Here is a 17,880-nt window from a genome sequence, read left to right as displayed (position 1 = left end):
ATATCCTTAATACATCACTTGCTCATGAATCCTGACTTCAGGGTCTGCTTTTGGGGGAACCTGAGATCAGACAACATCTCCTCCTACACACACACACACACACACACACACACACACACACACAGAAGCATCACCTCAAAATATTTTTAAAGTGTCTTGGTAGTTTGCAAACACATAGATCTTTCTAGTACACCTTGCTAGCTGGATATGGTGGATGTTACAGTAGATACAAATTTAAATTTTACGCACAGAGAATACTGTGGCTACCAAGGATGATAATGAAATAAGTGCTCTTACTAAATAAATAAAAGATTAATCGGTTACTTCTACAATGAAATAGATACTTACAAATGTTTTCCAATAAAATGGCTTTCAATCAATCAATCAATCAATCAATCAATAAATACAGTTGGGTTTCAGTTAGATGTGGTTTCCTATTGAAAACTTCTGGAGACTCACAGATTACATAGATTTTTATCTTGATAATTATGCACAACCTATGTGAAAAGGGTATCAAGTCTATTAACCTATATTAAAAAATTTTAGTTTTATTTTTGCTAACAAAATTCCCACAATTAAACCAATTGCTTAATGGAAAAACAATGATATCATCATTTTTGTTTTTTAGATATAAAAACTGCTTCATCGTCCTCATCCAGAAGTCACCCATGCTCTAGTTGCAGTGAAGATGAATCCACACTGGGGGATAGGGAAGCCCACACTGAGAACAGTCCAAACAAAAGTTCCAGAAGTTCATCTTTTCAGGAGTCGAGTGAAAATGATGAGGCAGGAAAATCCTGCCTTCCAATTGAGGATTCCCAAGAAGTTGAAATTGAAGACCAAGAAATAATGACAGCAGATGTAGAGACCAAGCCTTTGCCAATAGAGGAATGCTTGAAGAATGTTCTTGAAGAAGAAATGGAGAAAGGAACCCAAGTGATTGCAGAGGGCATATCTGAGAAGTCCAGGGAACATGTTTCCAAGGAAGAAAAAGAAAAGGATAAAAGTAAGCTTTGGGAAGGAAGCACTGCTAAGGTGAAGGACAAAAAAGCAGGTCCCTATAGGGTGGAGAAAGGTGGTAAGTATGGCCATTGAGTTGACCTGCCATTGTTCCCATGCATGGAAGCTGATTTTGGTCATTGCATTCTGCCAAAGCTTGGGAAATACTATTGTGATAATGCCAGAGTCATTCAATTATTTTCTTATTTCTCTCTTCATCACATAATCATACATGTACACTCAGCTTGCTGTTTTTCTTCTACTGCGTTTTAAAAATTACTTGATAAACCTTATATAGCTTGTTTCCTATTTTCTGTAAATTCCTTCTTATGGTAATTCTCTTTCAAGAATCAAATAAAACACAATATGTGTCTGAAGGCAAGGGTATGTGTGGCTTTTTAGAGGTTATTTAATACTAGGAATACTATTTGTTCTTAGCTATATATGCATTTATATATATATACACACACACATATACGTATACACACACACACACACACACACACACACACACACACAGAGCTAACATTGGTAGGTACTTCCTATGTGCCAGTTCTAAACACTTACATATATTAACTCATCTACTCCCCATAATAGCCCAATATCCCCATAGTTAGGTTCTATTATCATCATCTCTTTTTTCATAGGTGACAAAATTATGTCTCAGAGAGGTTAAATAACTTGTCAAGGATTATACAACTAATAAGAAGCATTCCTAGGATTTGAATTCAAGCACAGTAGTTCCAGATTTTAAAGATTGTCTATTGTATCTGCGCAATAGGAATTTAAATTTAGATAAAAATATGAAAATTTCATAGAAAACCCCTAACTTTACTTTGAGTTCTTCTCTGAAACTAAGTAACTTCCTGACCCAGGGGTTCCTGAATGAGTATGCAGCATAGTTCCATCTGACATGGGAAGAGTGGAGAGTGTCCCACAGTAATCAGGTCCCAGGACGTTAGACATGTGGAAAGTTTGATGTCTTTCTCAACTTTAGTAGGACAGGTAAGGGACCAAGTTGTGTCCTGTGGACAGCTGGACCTGCCAGATATTTGGCTTTCACACAGATCCTGTGGCCTGTAATTCTCTCTGTTCCCTGCTCCCTCTCGTCTGTCTCCTTTGCCAACATAGTGGGCATTCTTCTTAATTCCAAGATAAAATCTGTGCTCATATTTTAGTATTACTAAAATTCATCTGCTTAAAACTTATGAATACTTTTAATGTTTCTAACATTTATAGGACCTTAAAAGTTGTAATGAAACCACTGTGGCCTACATATAGGAATTGAAGATGTTGAATAGTTATCTTTCAATTCAATCATTATCATTAACTTTCTACTATGTGCAGGACACCATGGTCAATAAGAAATGTGTAATGTGAAACAGAGGGTACCTGCCATCAAATGCTAAGGGGAAATCTTGGCACGCCAATAATTAGACAAAGGTCAGTAAGTAGTCATTCGTAAAACCAGAGAAGGTACAAATGCTACGGCATTTCAAAAGAAGGGGAAAGTCCCATTTGGTTAAGCACACCTTGAACGTTTTTGTGAAGGATTCTTTTGAGGAAGGCTTTAAAGGTTAGGTATGATTATTAAGATGGAATGGAGGACAATAAAAACATTTCAGATGGTGTTATGTAGCAAATTTGAATAATTTTGGAATGAACAACTTGACAAGCTTCCACCCACAGGCCAAATCTGGCCTACCACTTTTATTTTTTTCCTGTATTGTCAGTGAGCTAAGAATTTTTTTTTTAATTTTAAAAATTTATTTATTTATTTGTTTAAGTAATCTCTACACTCAACGTTGGGGCTCAAACTCATGACCCCAAGATCAAGAGTCGCATGCTCCTCTGATTGAGCTAGCCAGGTGCCCCTAAAATTTTTAAATGGTTGGAAAAAATCAAAAGGATATTAATATGTAGTGACATAAAAATTCAATTCAATTCAAACTTCAGGGTCAGAAAATAAAGTTTTACTGTGACAGAGCCATGCTCATTTGTTTGTTATTAACGCTGCTTTTGCATTGCAAGGGCAGAGTTAAATCATTGCGGCAGAGACCGTATAGCCCATAAAGCCCTAAGAATTCACTAACTGGCCCTAAATAGAAAAAGGTTGCCATCTTCTGCCCTGGGATTATAACACAGACCCCTGAGATTTTCAAAAGGATTTTTTCATATAAGAGTTGAGATTCTTGTTAAAATAATTTGAAACCCTTTTATAAAATAATTCAAGTCTTCAATCTTGGATTTCATTGCTCATTTCTGGAGCATACAATGTATAATCTAGGAAATTTATACGATTTGACAAGCTGCTGCTCAAAAAAGGTAGAGATGTTAAAGTTCATTAGTAACATTGATGCTATGACTTCTTTTACCTCCATTTCAGACAAATAGATTGTTTGCCTGGACTTGTGTACATAGACATCTTTTTGAAAAGTAAGATGCATATAATGCAGGCTGTATTTAGATGATGGATGGAATAGCAGAAACATTAGTCTAGGATTATGCCACTTGGAAGAAAGTGAGGTGGTTTATTTTTTTCCAGATGTGTGAAATGAAGAGTGTGTAGATTTATCTTAAATATTTTTCTTAAATATTATGAGAAGTCTGTACTCTTGATTTGATAACATCTATAATTCTAAAGCATTTTGTTATCTTTTTATTTTTATTTATTTTTTTTTATAAACTTTTTTTTTAACGTTTTATTTATTTTTGAGACAGAGCATGAACAGGGGAGGGTCAGAGAGAGGGAGACACAGAATCTGAAACAGGCTCCAGGCTCTGAGCTGTCAGCACAGAGCCGGACACGGGGCTCGAACTCATGGACCGCGAGATCATGACCTGAGCCGAAGTCGGCCGCTTAACTGACTGAGCCACCCAGGTGCCCCTGTTATCTTTTTATTAAGGCAGGTTCAACACTAGATGGCAAGGTTTGTGACATTTTTAATCTTTCTTAGGCTTTAACACATGTACTAAGACTCTCTGTTAGTGTTTATTTTTTATTAATAGCTTATGAAATAATAGTTAGAAAATGGAGAAGAGCAGATTTTAAAAAATGACCCATAGATTTAGCACACACACAGGAATTACTTTCAACATTTGGTCAGTTTCTAAACTTTGGGTTTACAAACTTACGTTGTCATATTTTTTATAAAATGTTTTATCTTGCTTTTTATTATTAATGTTATACCATAAGCATTTTTATGTCATTATGTAATCTTTACAAATATGTTTCGTGTCTGCGTGTTATCCCGTTTTGTGGTTTTCATATAATTTAATCATTACCCGATTATTGATATTTATATTTTTCCTATTTTCACTATTGTTAATAGGACTTTAGTATCTTATTACCTAGGGTAATTTAAAGCCTATAGTTATTTTCTTAGGATAAGTTCCAAAAAGTGTAATTTCTGGATTACATTTTAATGCTTTTGATAAAATGTGTTTTTTACAAAAGCCTGGTTGAAAAGTTTAAACAATATGGGACAGAGAAAATGAAAAGAAAATGAAATGAAAGCTAGTTTTCCTTTTCTCCCTCTATTCTTTCCCATGCAACAGAGTCATAACTGTGGAGAATATTTTTTTAGGTCTGATTCCAGAAAAAATTCTCTCTATACACATATATAAATGAATGTATGTATTACATATATACATATATTATTTTTGCATACAGATGGAAATGATACATTTTGTTTTACAACTTGCTTTTTTTCACTTAGTACTGTGTCTTCGACATCTTTTCATATCATTGCACATAACTGTATTTTACTCTTATCTACTATACATAGTATTCCATCGTAGTGCTTATTTTATAACTTTGCAAATTTTCTTAAAAATATGTTGCCTTCTGTGCAAGAATGGGTAGATTTGTTCTATGACCCATCTTCCACAAAAGAACAAAATTTCTGGGTTATGGAGGCCCAGAGACAAAGATAATAAAGTAGGGTAGAAAATAAAACATTGGTAGACTAAAAAAAAAAAAAAACAAAACCCAAAAAAACAGCCAAACAAAAAAACATGTAAAATGCTCAGAATGATGTAGAAGGATTAATACTATCAAAATTCAAGGATGCATAGATTATAACTCTTGGGTGCTGATGTTTTAAGTATATTCAAGGAAATGATACAATGAATTTGTAAATACTTAAAATAACAGATTAAGAGAAGTCATAAATAGTTTCAAAGACCCTTATATGAATAAACATTCTAAGAAAATTTCAGATAAAATAAGCTGGGTCCTGATTTGCTTGATGCCAAGCAAAGAGGTTATGGCTAGTTCCTTTTTCTTAATTGAGCCTTCAGTTAGATGGCTCAGGGAGAGAGGGATGGAACCGAAGTTAATGCTTGAAGTGAAGGTCACACAGGTGACTATGCTGCAAAACACAGCTTATGTAAATTAGATTAGAAGGCGTGGTAAAGATTGAAATGTGTACTATTTTACTTAGATCTCTGATTAGAACCTTAGGTCAAAATGGGGGCTGAGGTAATGTGTAGAAGATTATCTCTCATATTTGTATGGTGCCAAATTAATCATTTTCAACCAGATTTAGAATAAAAGCCGTGATTATGTTAAGAATAGGTCTGTGGGCTATAAAAATTACATTCAGTTAATGATGTTTTGTAGTGTCCAAAGTAACACAACTTAATCTGAATTGTTTTTACCTAAAATCAAAGCAGTGGATAAAGTAGTAAAGTGCTATATTCAGTGCCTACATACCTTTCAGACTGATAACGTAAAGTGATATTTTCCTTCTATGTTATATCTCACATTATTAACTGAGCTTTGTCACCAACAAATCAGATGAATTGATATAAAAGATGTGTATATGCAGTGAAGTGGGTAAAGTGAAAGATTATAATTGCTAGCTACAATGAGATAGTGTCCTTGGGAAGTAATTCAATATGATAGGGCACAGTGTTATTTTTGTGCTATTTTTCTCTGTTATTTTCAGTTTAAGCTGTATTAATGCATTATGGCACGATCTTTGTTTTATGTTGTAATGGCGAAACAATTAAGGTAGATTAATTTGTGAGGTTAATATAATTTATACATCACGAATATAAATAAAATATTAAGAATAGAGTACTGTAATATAAAGTAAAATATATATTTATATGTAAATGGGAAGATGTCATAGTGCTTGGCTAGGAAATATAAACCTAAATAATGTTATGGCTAAAGTAATATTCAGTTTGATCATCATGCAGGCAAGTTAGATGGTCCTGATGAGAGAACAAGACAATCATGTGTTATGATTTGCAGTCCAAATACCATTTCTGGATGAATTGTGAAAGCACACAGTTATTTGTTCCAATAGATTTCGTCTGCCAATAAATATGTTTTGGTTATCTGCTTTATGCCACACTGTTCTTGGTGTGAACATCATCAAGTCCCTGCCCGTATCAGAGTTTATGTTGTAGTGAGAGATATACCTGAGAAGTAAAAAATTAACAAGTAATGAGGTATCCTGGACTAAGTGTAGAAGAAAAATAAATCAGGGGAAGAGGGCAGAGTAATGGTTTGAGAAAGGGGTGGTCATCTGAAGAAAGAGCACAGGAAGCAGAGGGAATAACAAATTGAAACTCTAAATATGGGGAGCATAGTTGCTGAGTGAAGGGTCCGGAAAGGAGGCTGGTGTGACAGGATCAGAATGGGAGAGACAGAAAGTGGGGGAAGATGATGGGGGTAAGGTGGGGGGGGGGGGGGGAGGATACTTGCATGCCAAAGGGAGGATTTTATTCTGAGATAGGAAACCACTGGAAAAGTCTTAGCATACAGATGCCATGATGTGGAAGTTTTAGAAAGATTATTCTAGCTACTGTGTGGAAGACAGACTTTAGCTCTCTGCAGCTGTTATCTCCGAACAGCTGTGGTCTTGAGTTTGTAATTAATCCTGGGTTTGTGTGGGCCATGTTTCAATGCCGGAGGTAACACAGGAGCATCTTTACGGTGTAGGTAGATGGTGTTAGTCATGAAGTTTGTCATGGTGACTAGCTGGGAACGTAATTGGCCACGCAAAGAACGATTGAAACACACGGATGGTATTCAAGGTGACCCGGAACTTGGGATAAACTTGGATATGTCTTCACTTTGCCTTTATGGACTTCATACCTTCTTAAAATTAAGATGAGAAGTTCTTAGCAAAACTTTCTCCTGCTACTGAAATGTTCAGGATTATTAGCATTTTTTCAGATGGGATCAGTTTATTTTGTTTCAAAACAAGCAGAGAAGAAGGAATGTATTTAGAAAGCTTGCCTACTAATAGTGAAAACTCTATTCTTGTCACCACTTTTCAATTACAAAATTATCAAATATAGAAATAATTGGAGGAGATTGTGGCATTGTTGGCAAAGCATGGGGACATACGGCCTTTCATCATTACAGGTGAAGTTGTTAGTTTTGATACCTCATTTTTTGAAGAACATATAAAAAACATGTATCAAAGCTTCTAAAAATACGCTCTTTGAGCCAGTAATTCCAATTCCAAGAATTTGCCTTAAGGGAATAGTCAGAAAAAAATACAAAAATGATTATAAGTGGTATTTAAAATAGCTTTCTTTTTTAAAAAAATTTTTTTTTTAATGTTTATTATTTTTGAGAGAGAGACAGAGACAGAGAGCAAGCAGGGGAGGGGCAGAGAGAGAGGGAGACACAGAATCGGAAGCAGGCTCCAGGCTCTGAGCCATCAGCCCAGAGCCTGACCCGGGGCTCGAACTCACAGACCGCGAGATCGTGACCTGAGCCTAAGGCAGCCGCTCAACCGACTGAGCCACCCAGGCGCCCCTTAAAATAGCTTTCTAATCACATGCACACACACGCACACACACACGGACAAATAGAAATAACTCAAAATTTAACAGCAGGCAGTTGGTTAACCAAATTTTTTTAATGTTTTATTTATTTTTGAAAGAGAGAGAGAGAGAGACAGAATGAGCTGGGGAGGGGCAGAGAGAGGGAGACAGAATCTGCAGCAGGCTCCAGGCTCTGAGCTGCCAGCACAGAGCCGGATGCTCGAGCCCACGGGGCTCAAACTCGTGAACCACTAGATCATGACCTGAGCTGAAGTCGCCGCTTAAACAGTGTAGCCACCCAGGCACCCCTGGTTAGCCAAATTTTAGTAAAAACTTATTAGAACATTCTATGCAGTTACTGAAGAATCTTTTTTTATTTGATGATATGTGGAAATAGTCACAATACATTGGTAAATGAATAAAATGGGGTAAAAATGCCATCTATACTAACAGGAGGCTAAAAAAATACATAGATTCACCCATATGTTAAGTAGTAGTTCTGAATGGTGAAACTAGGATTTTTTTTAATGTTTTATTTATTTTCGAAAGAGAGAGAGAGAGAGAGAGAGAGAGAGAGAGAACATGAGTGGGGGAGGGGCAGAGAGAGACAAAGACACAGAACCCACTCTTTTTAATCCACCTAAACAAATTTTTTTTAATGTTTATTCATTCTTGAGGGGGAGAGACAGAGCTTGAGCAGGGGAGGGGCAGAGAGAGAGGGAGATGCAGAATCTGAAGCAGGTTCCAGGCTCTGAGCTGTCAGCACAGAGTGCAATGCAAGGCTCGAACTCACAAACTGTGAGATCATGACCTGACTGGAAGTCAGATGCTTAACTGACTGAGCCACAGAGGTGCCCCCCCTTTTTTTTTTCTTTTTGGTACTTTATAGTCTTTTAAGGTTTTAGGTAAGAATATTTCCCTAGTTAAGGAAAGTATTGTATATATTATTTTAAAATGTTTTCATAATGAAAAAGCTCACATTATCAGATAATAATATTTTGGTATTTAAAAAACATCTTAAAATATTCTACATCATTTGAGTGGAAAAGGTGCTTTTCTAAGAAATTCTCTGTGTGAGCCTCTTCTATTTTGCTATGAAGGCTATGAGAACTGACAGTTACCTTTGCTTTTAATGGTCATCTTTAGAGAGAGGGAAGGAGAGGAGCCTCGGGGGGTGAAGAGCTAAGTAGTTAAGGACACAAAGTGATGTGTCACATTGCTGGTGCCAGGGATCAGCGTGCACAGTCCTTTCCTCTGTGTAGAAACCCTCAAGGTTAGACCCTGGCCAAGTTCTTGCTTTTAAGTTTCAGTTTCAGAACATCTGAGGAAAAAATGACCAAGTGAAGCCTTTTCTGGTCTCATACCTAATAAGTCCTTGATGCTCAGGCCAGGGTCCCATTCTTGCTAAATCTGAAGCAGGCATCACCTAACTATACATCTACTTCCAAAAGCCTTCTCATCTACTTCCAAAGCCTAACCCTCCAGGGGCAAGCCAGCAGACGTGGCCAGGTGCTGATGACAGTCCTGAGACAGAGTGACTACATGCTTCACTGTCCATTCTGAGTGAGTTGTCATTTCCACATTATGCTAATACCTTTTGGCTTCTTAGAATAGTCTTTGGTTCAATAGTTGTTAATTGTGTATTTTAATCATTGTTTTTTATTATTATTATTGTAAACCATATTTCTTTAAAAATTTTTATTGAGGTATAATTGATGCGCATTATATTATTTTAGGTGTACAACCTAATGACTCCATATTTATATAATAAACCATATTCCTTTATAGTCTACAGGTTACTTAGAAAAAAACCCAGATGTCTCATTGGCTCTGATGAAACAAAGCTTCAAGTAATTGCTATGAAATCAGACTTGCTCCCATCCTCCTGTCCCACCATCTTTGGGATTTCTATTTAAGAAATCAGCCAAGCAAATTTATACACAAGGACATAAAACACTGCTTATTTAAACTCATTAGTAATATACTGTTAACATTATTATAGTGGGCAAGATGATATTTAGCTTATATGTACTATGTTCCTAAAATAAAGATTGACTTGATAACAAACCCAACTATAATCTAATTGTCATGAGTTGATGTCATCTCTAAACTATATTGTTGTAAAAAACTTTTTTATTTGGCATACTGGATGAATGAGGAAAATTGATGTTCAAAAATTTTTAAACAGAATACATATTTGAACTATTTGATGCACCTATTTTCACTTTCATGCTTGTTCTCTTAAGATTAATAAAGTTAAGTCATTCCATTTTCCCCCCCAAAAGCCACATGACACAGACATTTCATTATTTGCTTCCAAACACAGATGGATCAGTAAGTAACTACCCCTTAGCAATTCACCTTAAGGTGAGCAAGAGACCCATTCTAATTCTGTTCTTGAAGTACAGTCTTTGGGTCAATTGAATCACAATACATAAGAGGAAAGAAAGAGAAAAAGTAAGAAAGAAAAGAGGGAAGGAAAGGAGAGAGGAAGGGAGGGAGGGGGAGAAAGAGAAAGAGAAATATAGATATAGAGGGAGGGAGGAGGGGAGGAGGGGAGAGAAGAAGGAAAGGGTATTTTGGAGATAGGTTCTTATCTGGGAGGGCAGATCTAGGTCTAATGTTTTAGATGTGTTATTTAGAATGTGTTTATTTAGAATGTGTTTATTTAGAATGTGTTATTTAGAATGTGTTATTCCAGTGAGCTTTAATTAACCAGAAGGTGGCATAATGGTAGATGTCAGGGATTTAGGAACATGGATCATCAGATGATAGGCAAGGGATGTAGACAGGAACATGTCAGAAGCTAAAGACAACTGATATTACAGTGTTGCCTAGAATCCTACCAGATTGGGTGGTTATACTTATAATAGACATGCTCATCAACATCAGAGCTATTATTTATTAAATGCTTAGGCACCTGCTAATAAGTGAAAGATAAGCATGCTCTACATATATTACTTTTTAAATCTTTCCAATAATCACTGAGTAGGTATCTTTTTTGACAGATGGGTAAACTGAGGCTTAGGCTTAAGTCAAAGAACTTACCGAAGGTAACACAGTTAGTATGGAATATGGGACTTGAACTTAGGTTGTTGTGTTTCTGAAGTTCCATGACTAGTAATCAGCTGCAGATAACAGGAATTTCTACAACAGCTTTCATTGTCAAATATATAGGAATCATGCAATAGCCTTTTTTGCTCTGTCCACATGGAGCAAGTATTGGGGTCAAATCACTAAAATCTAATGGATGAAATGTTCATAGTATAGTCAGCTCTGGTAGTTTCAGCAATTTCAAAGAGCAGTGATGATTGGTGTTATAAAAGCCATAACACGTATTTCTAGAAAGGAAAAGGCAACTAAACCTCTTTTTAAATCTTTTCATTGCATGTGCATTTGCCAAATCTGTCACTGCTTCTGGCTATTGTCTTTTTTGTTTGAAGTACTTCTTTGCATGGATTTCTGTACTTCATAATCTTCCATTGTGCTTTTGAAATTACGGCTTGGAAGCTATTTAATCTTAATAGATTTTAAAAACAAGATCACATTTTAATGTGAATGCTTTAAAATTAACCCCACTTGTTGAAATGATATGAAATAGCTCAGCAATGTTCCCATGACCTGTTTTTATGCCTTTTGATATCTCATGTGATCTCCAATCAGTTGGGCAGATTGTAGCAGAAGCTGTGGAACCTGGCTGCCACTGTCACTCTGACACTGAGCCTGGTGTTAGCAGCACAGACGAGGAGGAGAAGCACTGGAGGAAGCCAGAGATTGACACAGGTGCAGGTAAGGGCACATCATTACCTAGGAAAGACCTTTAGAAATCCTCTGCAAGACAGCCTCGTTTCCATCTTTCATCTTCCGACCCTTGCTTCCTCCTTCTTCCACCTTTATTTTCTTTTCAACTAATGAATTTGATGGCAGGAGGTGGTTGAGAGGCCTTAGGGGAGCTTTAAAGCTGACATCAGATATGAAGGTTATTATTCTTTTTTGAATGCATTAGTGCCTAGCTTGGAGGGAAAAAAGACTTTAGGTTATAAAACAAAATATTGGTAGGGATTTTCAGATCAGTCTTATTTCGTAGTCGGCCTCCCAGTCAGTTGACTAGAGAGGAAGATTTGCCTAACTGACCCACTGGAGACCCGGAGAGCCAAGGCACATTTCATAATGGTTTATTTGAACTCCTTATTTTTTAAAATTGGGGAAGAATTTGCTGCCATCAGCATATGACTTGGCTCTTGGTGGTGAGTATTCCAGCTGCAAGATTTCCAATTAGAGTGACTCAACACACCATGACTCCTATGCATTGGGGCAAACATCCCATGTCCTTGAAATCAGGTTTCCCCATATTTAGTAGCAGGCTTTTTAAAACCACCCTGATTTGAATTTATGTATGTATATATAGGGGGAGGGGTTATTCATTTCATTCATCCTATGGTCACTTTACCCCCACTTCTAATTTTGAATATTTATTTTTGAGAGAGAGAGAGAGAAAGAGAGAGAGAATGAGTGGGGGAGGGCTAGAGAGAGAGGGAGACACAGAATCCAAAGCAGGCTCCAGGCTCTGAGCTGTCAGCACAGAGCCTGATGTGGGGCTCGAACTCATGAGCCGTGAGATGACCTGAGCCCAAGTCGGATGCTCAACCGACTGAGCCACCCAGGCACCCTCCCTCCCCCCCCACCCCGACTTCTAATTTTTAATGACAGTCATTAAGCACTGTGAGGTTATTTGAGATTTTACCCCATTTTCAAGCAAACAAGTTTGCCAGCCATGGTTTCATGGTGCTAGCAGAAGACACAAGTCTCCTGGGTCAGAGAAAAAGGACATTATTACTCACAATAAATGGTAGCAAGGATATTTGCACATATGCCGGTTCCCTGAGCTCCAGTTCCCCCCTGAGTAATGTGGAGACCGCCAGTGATGCTTGAATATGCAGCAGACAAGTTATAGGAGAAGGAGCCCGAGGGCTTAGAGAATTCAAATCCTTTGTGGTGGGCATTCCACCAGAGGTGTTCCAATGTGCTCACAGACATTCTGCAAGGCGGGCCTGGCAGTTGTTCTTGATCAACTCTGATTCAAGCAAGAAAATTTGGTTTATTGTAAGCAGTGGAAGAGCAGTGTGGAAGACTCGGCAGGGCTTCCTGTGTGCCAGAAACTATGCTAAGCATTTTATGGTTTACTATCACAAGGATTCTGTGAGTCAAGCATTTCTATTCCCATTTTATGGATAGAAGAATGAAGGCTTAGAGAGGTATTGTTTCCTAAGTTCACACACATAGAAGTGGCAGAGCTGATGTTCTCATCCAGATCTATCTGACCCTGAAGTCCACACTCATTCCACTAAATCAAATTGCCTCTGTTTATGAATATTGCTTGGTCTCTTATATTCCTTTTCCCCCAAAAGTCCATGATGTTACTATCCAAAAACATGTCATGTTTTCATACTGATACTTCTTAGAAGGCTTTCAATTACTTTCTCTCTCTTACCTCAGGAATGTCATGTCTGACTACCCCGTGGTGTTCGTGTTCATATAATAGCTCAGCTGGATGCCATTAGCCCTTTCTCTCCCAGAATTTAGGCACAGTATATTATTATATGGTGGCTAGGCAGTTTTATTCCCCCATTTTCCTTAATGTTCTTTAATTAATCCATAAATTTAAAGGCTAGCTTAGCAAAACAGAGAATTTTATTTAAATGTTTTTCATAACTGACTTATTAATATAATTTCATGCAAGAATTTGAATAGCAACAAATATACTATTAAAGAGACTTGACACACTTTGTTTTAATTTGTTTTAAATCCAGTAATAATCTAAAATGAGATACAATGGACCGATGAAATGAAATATGAATAATGAAATAAAATTCAGGTGAATTGGCTACGTGTTCTCTGAATGAACATTTGGCTCTACATTTCCCTCTGGCAGCTTTTAGGTACAATTTAGTAAATAACTGCTGTGACATGCTGAGGACCACCTATAAAAGTCAGCACCAACCCTATTGACAGGCCTGAAATTTCTGTTACTTCTTTGAAAGAAGACATCAAAAGTTACCTTCCAAATATATTTTTAAGGGGAATGTAATATCAGCTATCACTGCCTTACTTCAAAATGGCTTATTGTAATAGCTGCAAGAGACCAAGGAAATGCCACAAAGGACAGATGTGTTTTGTGTTAGGAAATGGAATGATAAGACAGTCCTGAATGGGATATCAGAATAGGGAAGAAGATCAGGGCTTTAGGTTTCTGGAAGATTGTTGGCAGTGGGGTGGGGGGTGGGGATTAGATGGCTAACCAAAAAGCCAAGCAATAAAAAATATGAGGAAGACACATTTGCCCACTTTATAAGTTTATATAATTTGGAGGTTGACACACTGGTGTGATAACCTATAGTATCTAGTCCAGGAGCCTCTATAAATGAAAAAGACTAGATTGATGGCGAAATTATTAAGATGACCATTTTAGAAATTCTTATCTCCCTAAGTATTATTCTGCAGATGGAAAATTTAAATGCTTTGGGTATTTGGCACGGCATACCTTTATTTATTTTGCGTGGGTCATTTCAACAGAAATGCATGTATTTGTTAAATAGTAAGAAATGTATTTGAAGCTTTTAAGAAACATACTGAACTTACATTTATTGAAGTATGATGGCTAGTACACCCAGATTTGCCAGGGAATTATGGATGAGAACTTATGAAATAACTTCAAGAAGGTTATTTATGTTGAAATTTGTCCCAGACTACAAAGTTCTGTCTTGTTCTGTGATCCTGTTTTGCCAAAGGCAAATCAGTTTCTGAACTTAGATGGGAGGTATCCTGACCTATAATACAAATTGGTGTCTTTAGTAAAAAGTCTTACCTTGAGCTATAAAGTTATTTGATGACTAAATCTAGATATAGTAGCTTTAAAATGTGGGAGTAATGTGTGGGATAATAATCAGCTCACACTGTATTTTTGTGATTGTGTTGCCGAATGCCCACATGAGTACAAGAAACACAGGCCGAGGACAGGCATATTATGATGCTATAGGGAACAATGATTTCTAAGAAGTGAATTACTATTTTTCTTATTGTGTATTTTTCTGCAAGTCCTAATATTTCAAATGAAAGTAGGAGGTGTGTGTGTGTGCAGGGGTATGTGTGTGCATGAGAGAGAGAGATTACTGTAAGATATGGGGGTTTTGTTTGTTTTTAACATTTCTGATATTCAATTTTCCTTTAACATCAATGTGTCCATTAAATTGATAGCACTTCTTTTCATCATGAAGAGCCATTATTTAACCATGGTGCATGATGTAGTCGATGGCATCCTAGAATCGAGGAAATGTTTTATATATATCAGTGGCTCCTTGATATTATATATATATATCTCATGTATGATTATACACAATCTCTCTTCCCTGTGCACTTTGATTAAAGCAACCTTGCTTTCTAACTTTATTTTGCAGCACTGAATAGGAATTTTGTGTTGGAGGAAAGGGTACCACTCAACTCAAACAAGGAATCCAATCAAGTTGTTTCGGAAGTGGACACACTGGAGAAGAAAGAGGCAGTGGAGGAAGCTGAACTTGCCCAGCACAGGGATGTGGACACAATAGAAGGGAAAGGGGATGCAGCATGGTGGGGAACAGCTGGGGTTAATGAGGTTCCCTTGGGGGAGTGGAAGCCAACAGCAGAGCAGCCAGTATTAGTAGAAGAGTTTACAGAGGAAAGAGGGATCCCTCAGGGCGTAACTCGTGGGGCTGAGGCAGAAGCAGAAGGGGATAAGAGGCTGGGTAAAGAGGAGGTAAGCCCCAGGGGGAAAGAAGCAGCCAGAGCCTCTGGAGGTCTGCATGAAGGTCAGGATGAGGCTCCTGAAGGGGGGGCCTTGCTGCCTACAGTGCTAGAGACAGAGAAAGTGGCTGCCAAAGAGGAGCAGGGCTCGGAGAAGACAGTGTTTGCAAGCCAGGCAGCGGCTGTGAACTTAGAGTGTGTGCAGGAGGCAGCAGCCCCGAGGGAGGCAGTGACAGTGGAAATGAGAGAGGCTGAGAGAGGGGAGGCCGTGAGTGAGGCAGGGCCTGAAAAGCCTGATGTGATGAACAGTGAAGAGGAAGCATCTACAGAGGTAGAGGACCTGGGAGCCATGGAAGATGCTGCATCTGAGAGAGAGGATGGTTCAGAAGAGGCAGTGCTTGGGGGAGAAGAACCAGCCAAAGAAAGGAAGGTAGTTATGGGAAGGCAGACACCCTTGAGCTCCTCAACTTCTGAGAAGGCTGAGGCTCCCCGGATGGGAGTTTTGGAGGACAGCCTGGAAGAGCTTTGTCAGGAAGATGCTGAAAGGGAGGAGGTTGAGACTGAGCCAGAATCTAATAAAGAAGATGACAGGAAAGAAATGTTACCCAAGGAATTAGGTGTAGTGAGAGAGAAGAGGAAAATTGAGAGGCCAGAGGAACCTCTGGAGGAAACTGAATCTGAGAGCGGAGAGGTGAGGAGGGCAAATGCACATCAGGGTGAAGACATTTTAGAAGAAGAGCAAAACTTTAAAGGGGAAGAGCAGGGAACCGCGAAGGAAGTGACACCTGAGGAAGAGACACAAGTCCCCCCAGCTGAAATGGAGTGTGATGCTGAGGGTGAGGCACCCATGGGGGCATCTGAATCACTTGGAGACACAGGGCCGCAAGGAGGAGATTCACTGAGAGAGACAGAGGTGACCATGTTTGAAGCGGCACCCGCAGACGAAAAGTCACTGGAAGACACAACAGCTCTGAGGAGAGAGGAAGGAGGGGAAAGACTGAGGGAAGCCCAGGACCCAGAGCCCAAAGACAGAGCAGAGCTGCTCCCCCAGGAGGACGGGGCTCCCTCAGGGCAGAACCAGGGGCCAGGCCCTGAAGGGGAGGGGGTGTTAGGAGCTCCTAAAACTGAGCTAGCGGGAAAGGGGCAGGTGCCCCAGGTGATGACCACAGCTACAGGTGAGGCCCAGGAGTGTGCAGCCAAAGATCAAGATAGCCTGGCAGGATTGGAAGGCGGGGATAAGGAAGGGCCCGTGCAGGGGCAGCAAGGAGCCGGGGTCACAGTGATGACCCAAGGTGTTTCTGAGGAAGACTGCATGAAGGCAGAAAAGCTGAGTGAAGGAGCTATGGGTGGGGACGCAGAAGAGGAGGCTAATGAAGAGTGCCCCCTGGGGACAGGAGTGTTGGCCAATGGGGACACAGACGGGGCTGGGAGTTTGCAAGGGGGAGTGGCGGTGGCTGATGAAGATCTCCACCCAAGGGAAGCGGCAGGAACGGCCACCGAGGAGAAGAGGGAGGTGTTGGCAGATGTGAAGACGGCTGAGGGGAAAACAGAGGCAAATAAAGCCTCCTCCTTGTCAGATGATGCTGGCAAGGGGCCTTGGCACGAAGTGGATGACTTACCGGGGAAAATGGCAGCTGCAGAGAAGGTGGAAGTGGTAGAGGAAACAGCGCTGGGCACGGGGGAGGTGGCGGCCGTGGAGATGGTGACAGGGACCTGGGTGGGGGCTCCACGAGACCCTTCGGATCCCGGAGGGAAGGCCCCACAGCTAGGGCAGGATCCAGAGGGCGGGGGACTTGATTCCACGCAGGGAGCGGAGTCGGTGGGAGCCGAGGCAGGCCTGGAGGGCTGTGCCAGGGAGAAGGAGTTGGGTGCAGCTAAAGAATTCAGCCTGAGAATGTCCCCAGGGAGGGAGTCAGAGCCTGGGAGAGAGAGTCTACAGGGGGTGGAAACACTCCCTGCAAAGCCTGATTGCCCTGAAACCCAAGAGAAGCAAGCGTTTACAGTGCAGAGAGAGAAAGAGAAAGTGAGAACGCAGATGTCTCCCTGAGCAACATGAAGGCCTAAGAGACTTTGTGGCAGAAGGTGAGTTTAAGCCTGCTCTGTTCGCAGGACTAAACAGATTCCCCACCTGAGGTCCTCTGCTCTCCCCGTGGGCTCAAAGCCTCATCAGTCCTTGCATGCAGCTGCACACAGCGGCTTCACTTCTGTGCTGCTTAACCCTAAGCCCAGGAGGACGGAGGCTGGGTAAGGCCCAGGTGGAGCCAACATGCACCCCCGACCCATTTCTACTCCTTTTGCCCCTGAGTCACA

At 39.6% G+C, this 17,880-nt stretch overlaps 1 protein-coding gene across 1 annotated transcript in view; it reads left to right on the top strand.

Annotated features, from left to right (window-relative positions):
* Nucleotides 1–17,634, top strand: part of ERICH3 (glutamate rich 3) — a 104,329-nt gene extending 86,695 nt beyond the window's left edge. Inside the window, 4 exon segments of the mRNA XM_042948614.1 lie at nucleotides 629–1,078; nucleotides 11,455–11,580; nucleotides 15,246–17,561; nucleotides 17,564–17,634. Of these exon segments, the coding sequence (XP_042804548.1) occupies nucleotides 629–1,078; nucleotides 11,455–11,580; nucleotides 15,246–17,561; nucleotides 17,564–17,634 (2,963 nt within the window).
* The last annotated feature ends 246 nt before the right edge of the window (nucleotides 17,635–17,880 follow it).

This window comes from Panthera leo, chromosome C1 (genome assembly GCF_018350215.1).
Source record: "Panthera leo isolate Ple1 chromosome C1, P.leo_Ple1_pat1.1, whole genome shotgun sequence".
Taxonomy (NCBI): domain Eukaryota; kingdom Metazoa; phylum Chordata; class Mammalia; order Carnivora; family Felidae; genus Panthera; species Panthera leo.
Note: the sequence above shows the minus strand (reverse complement) of the source record. Positions and strands in the feature narration are given on the sequence as shown.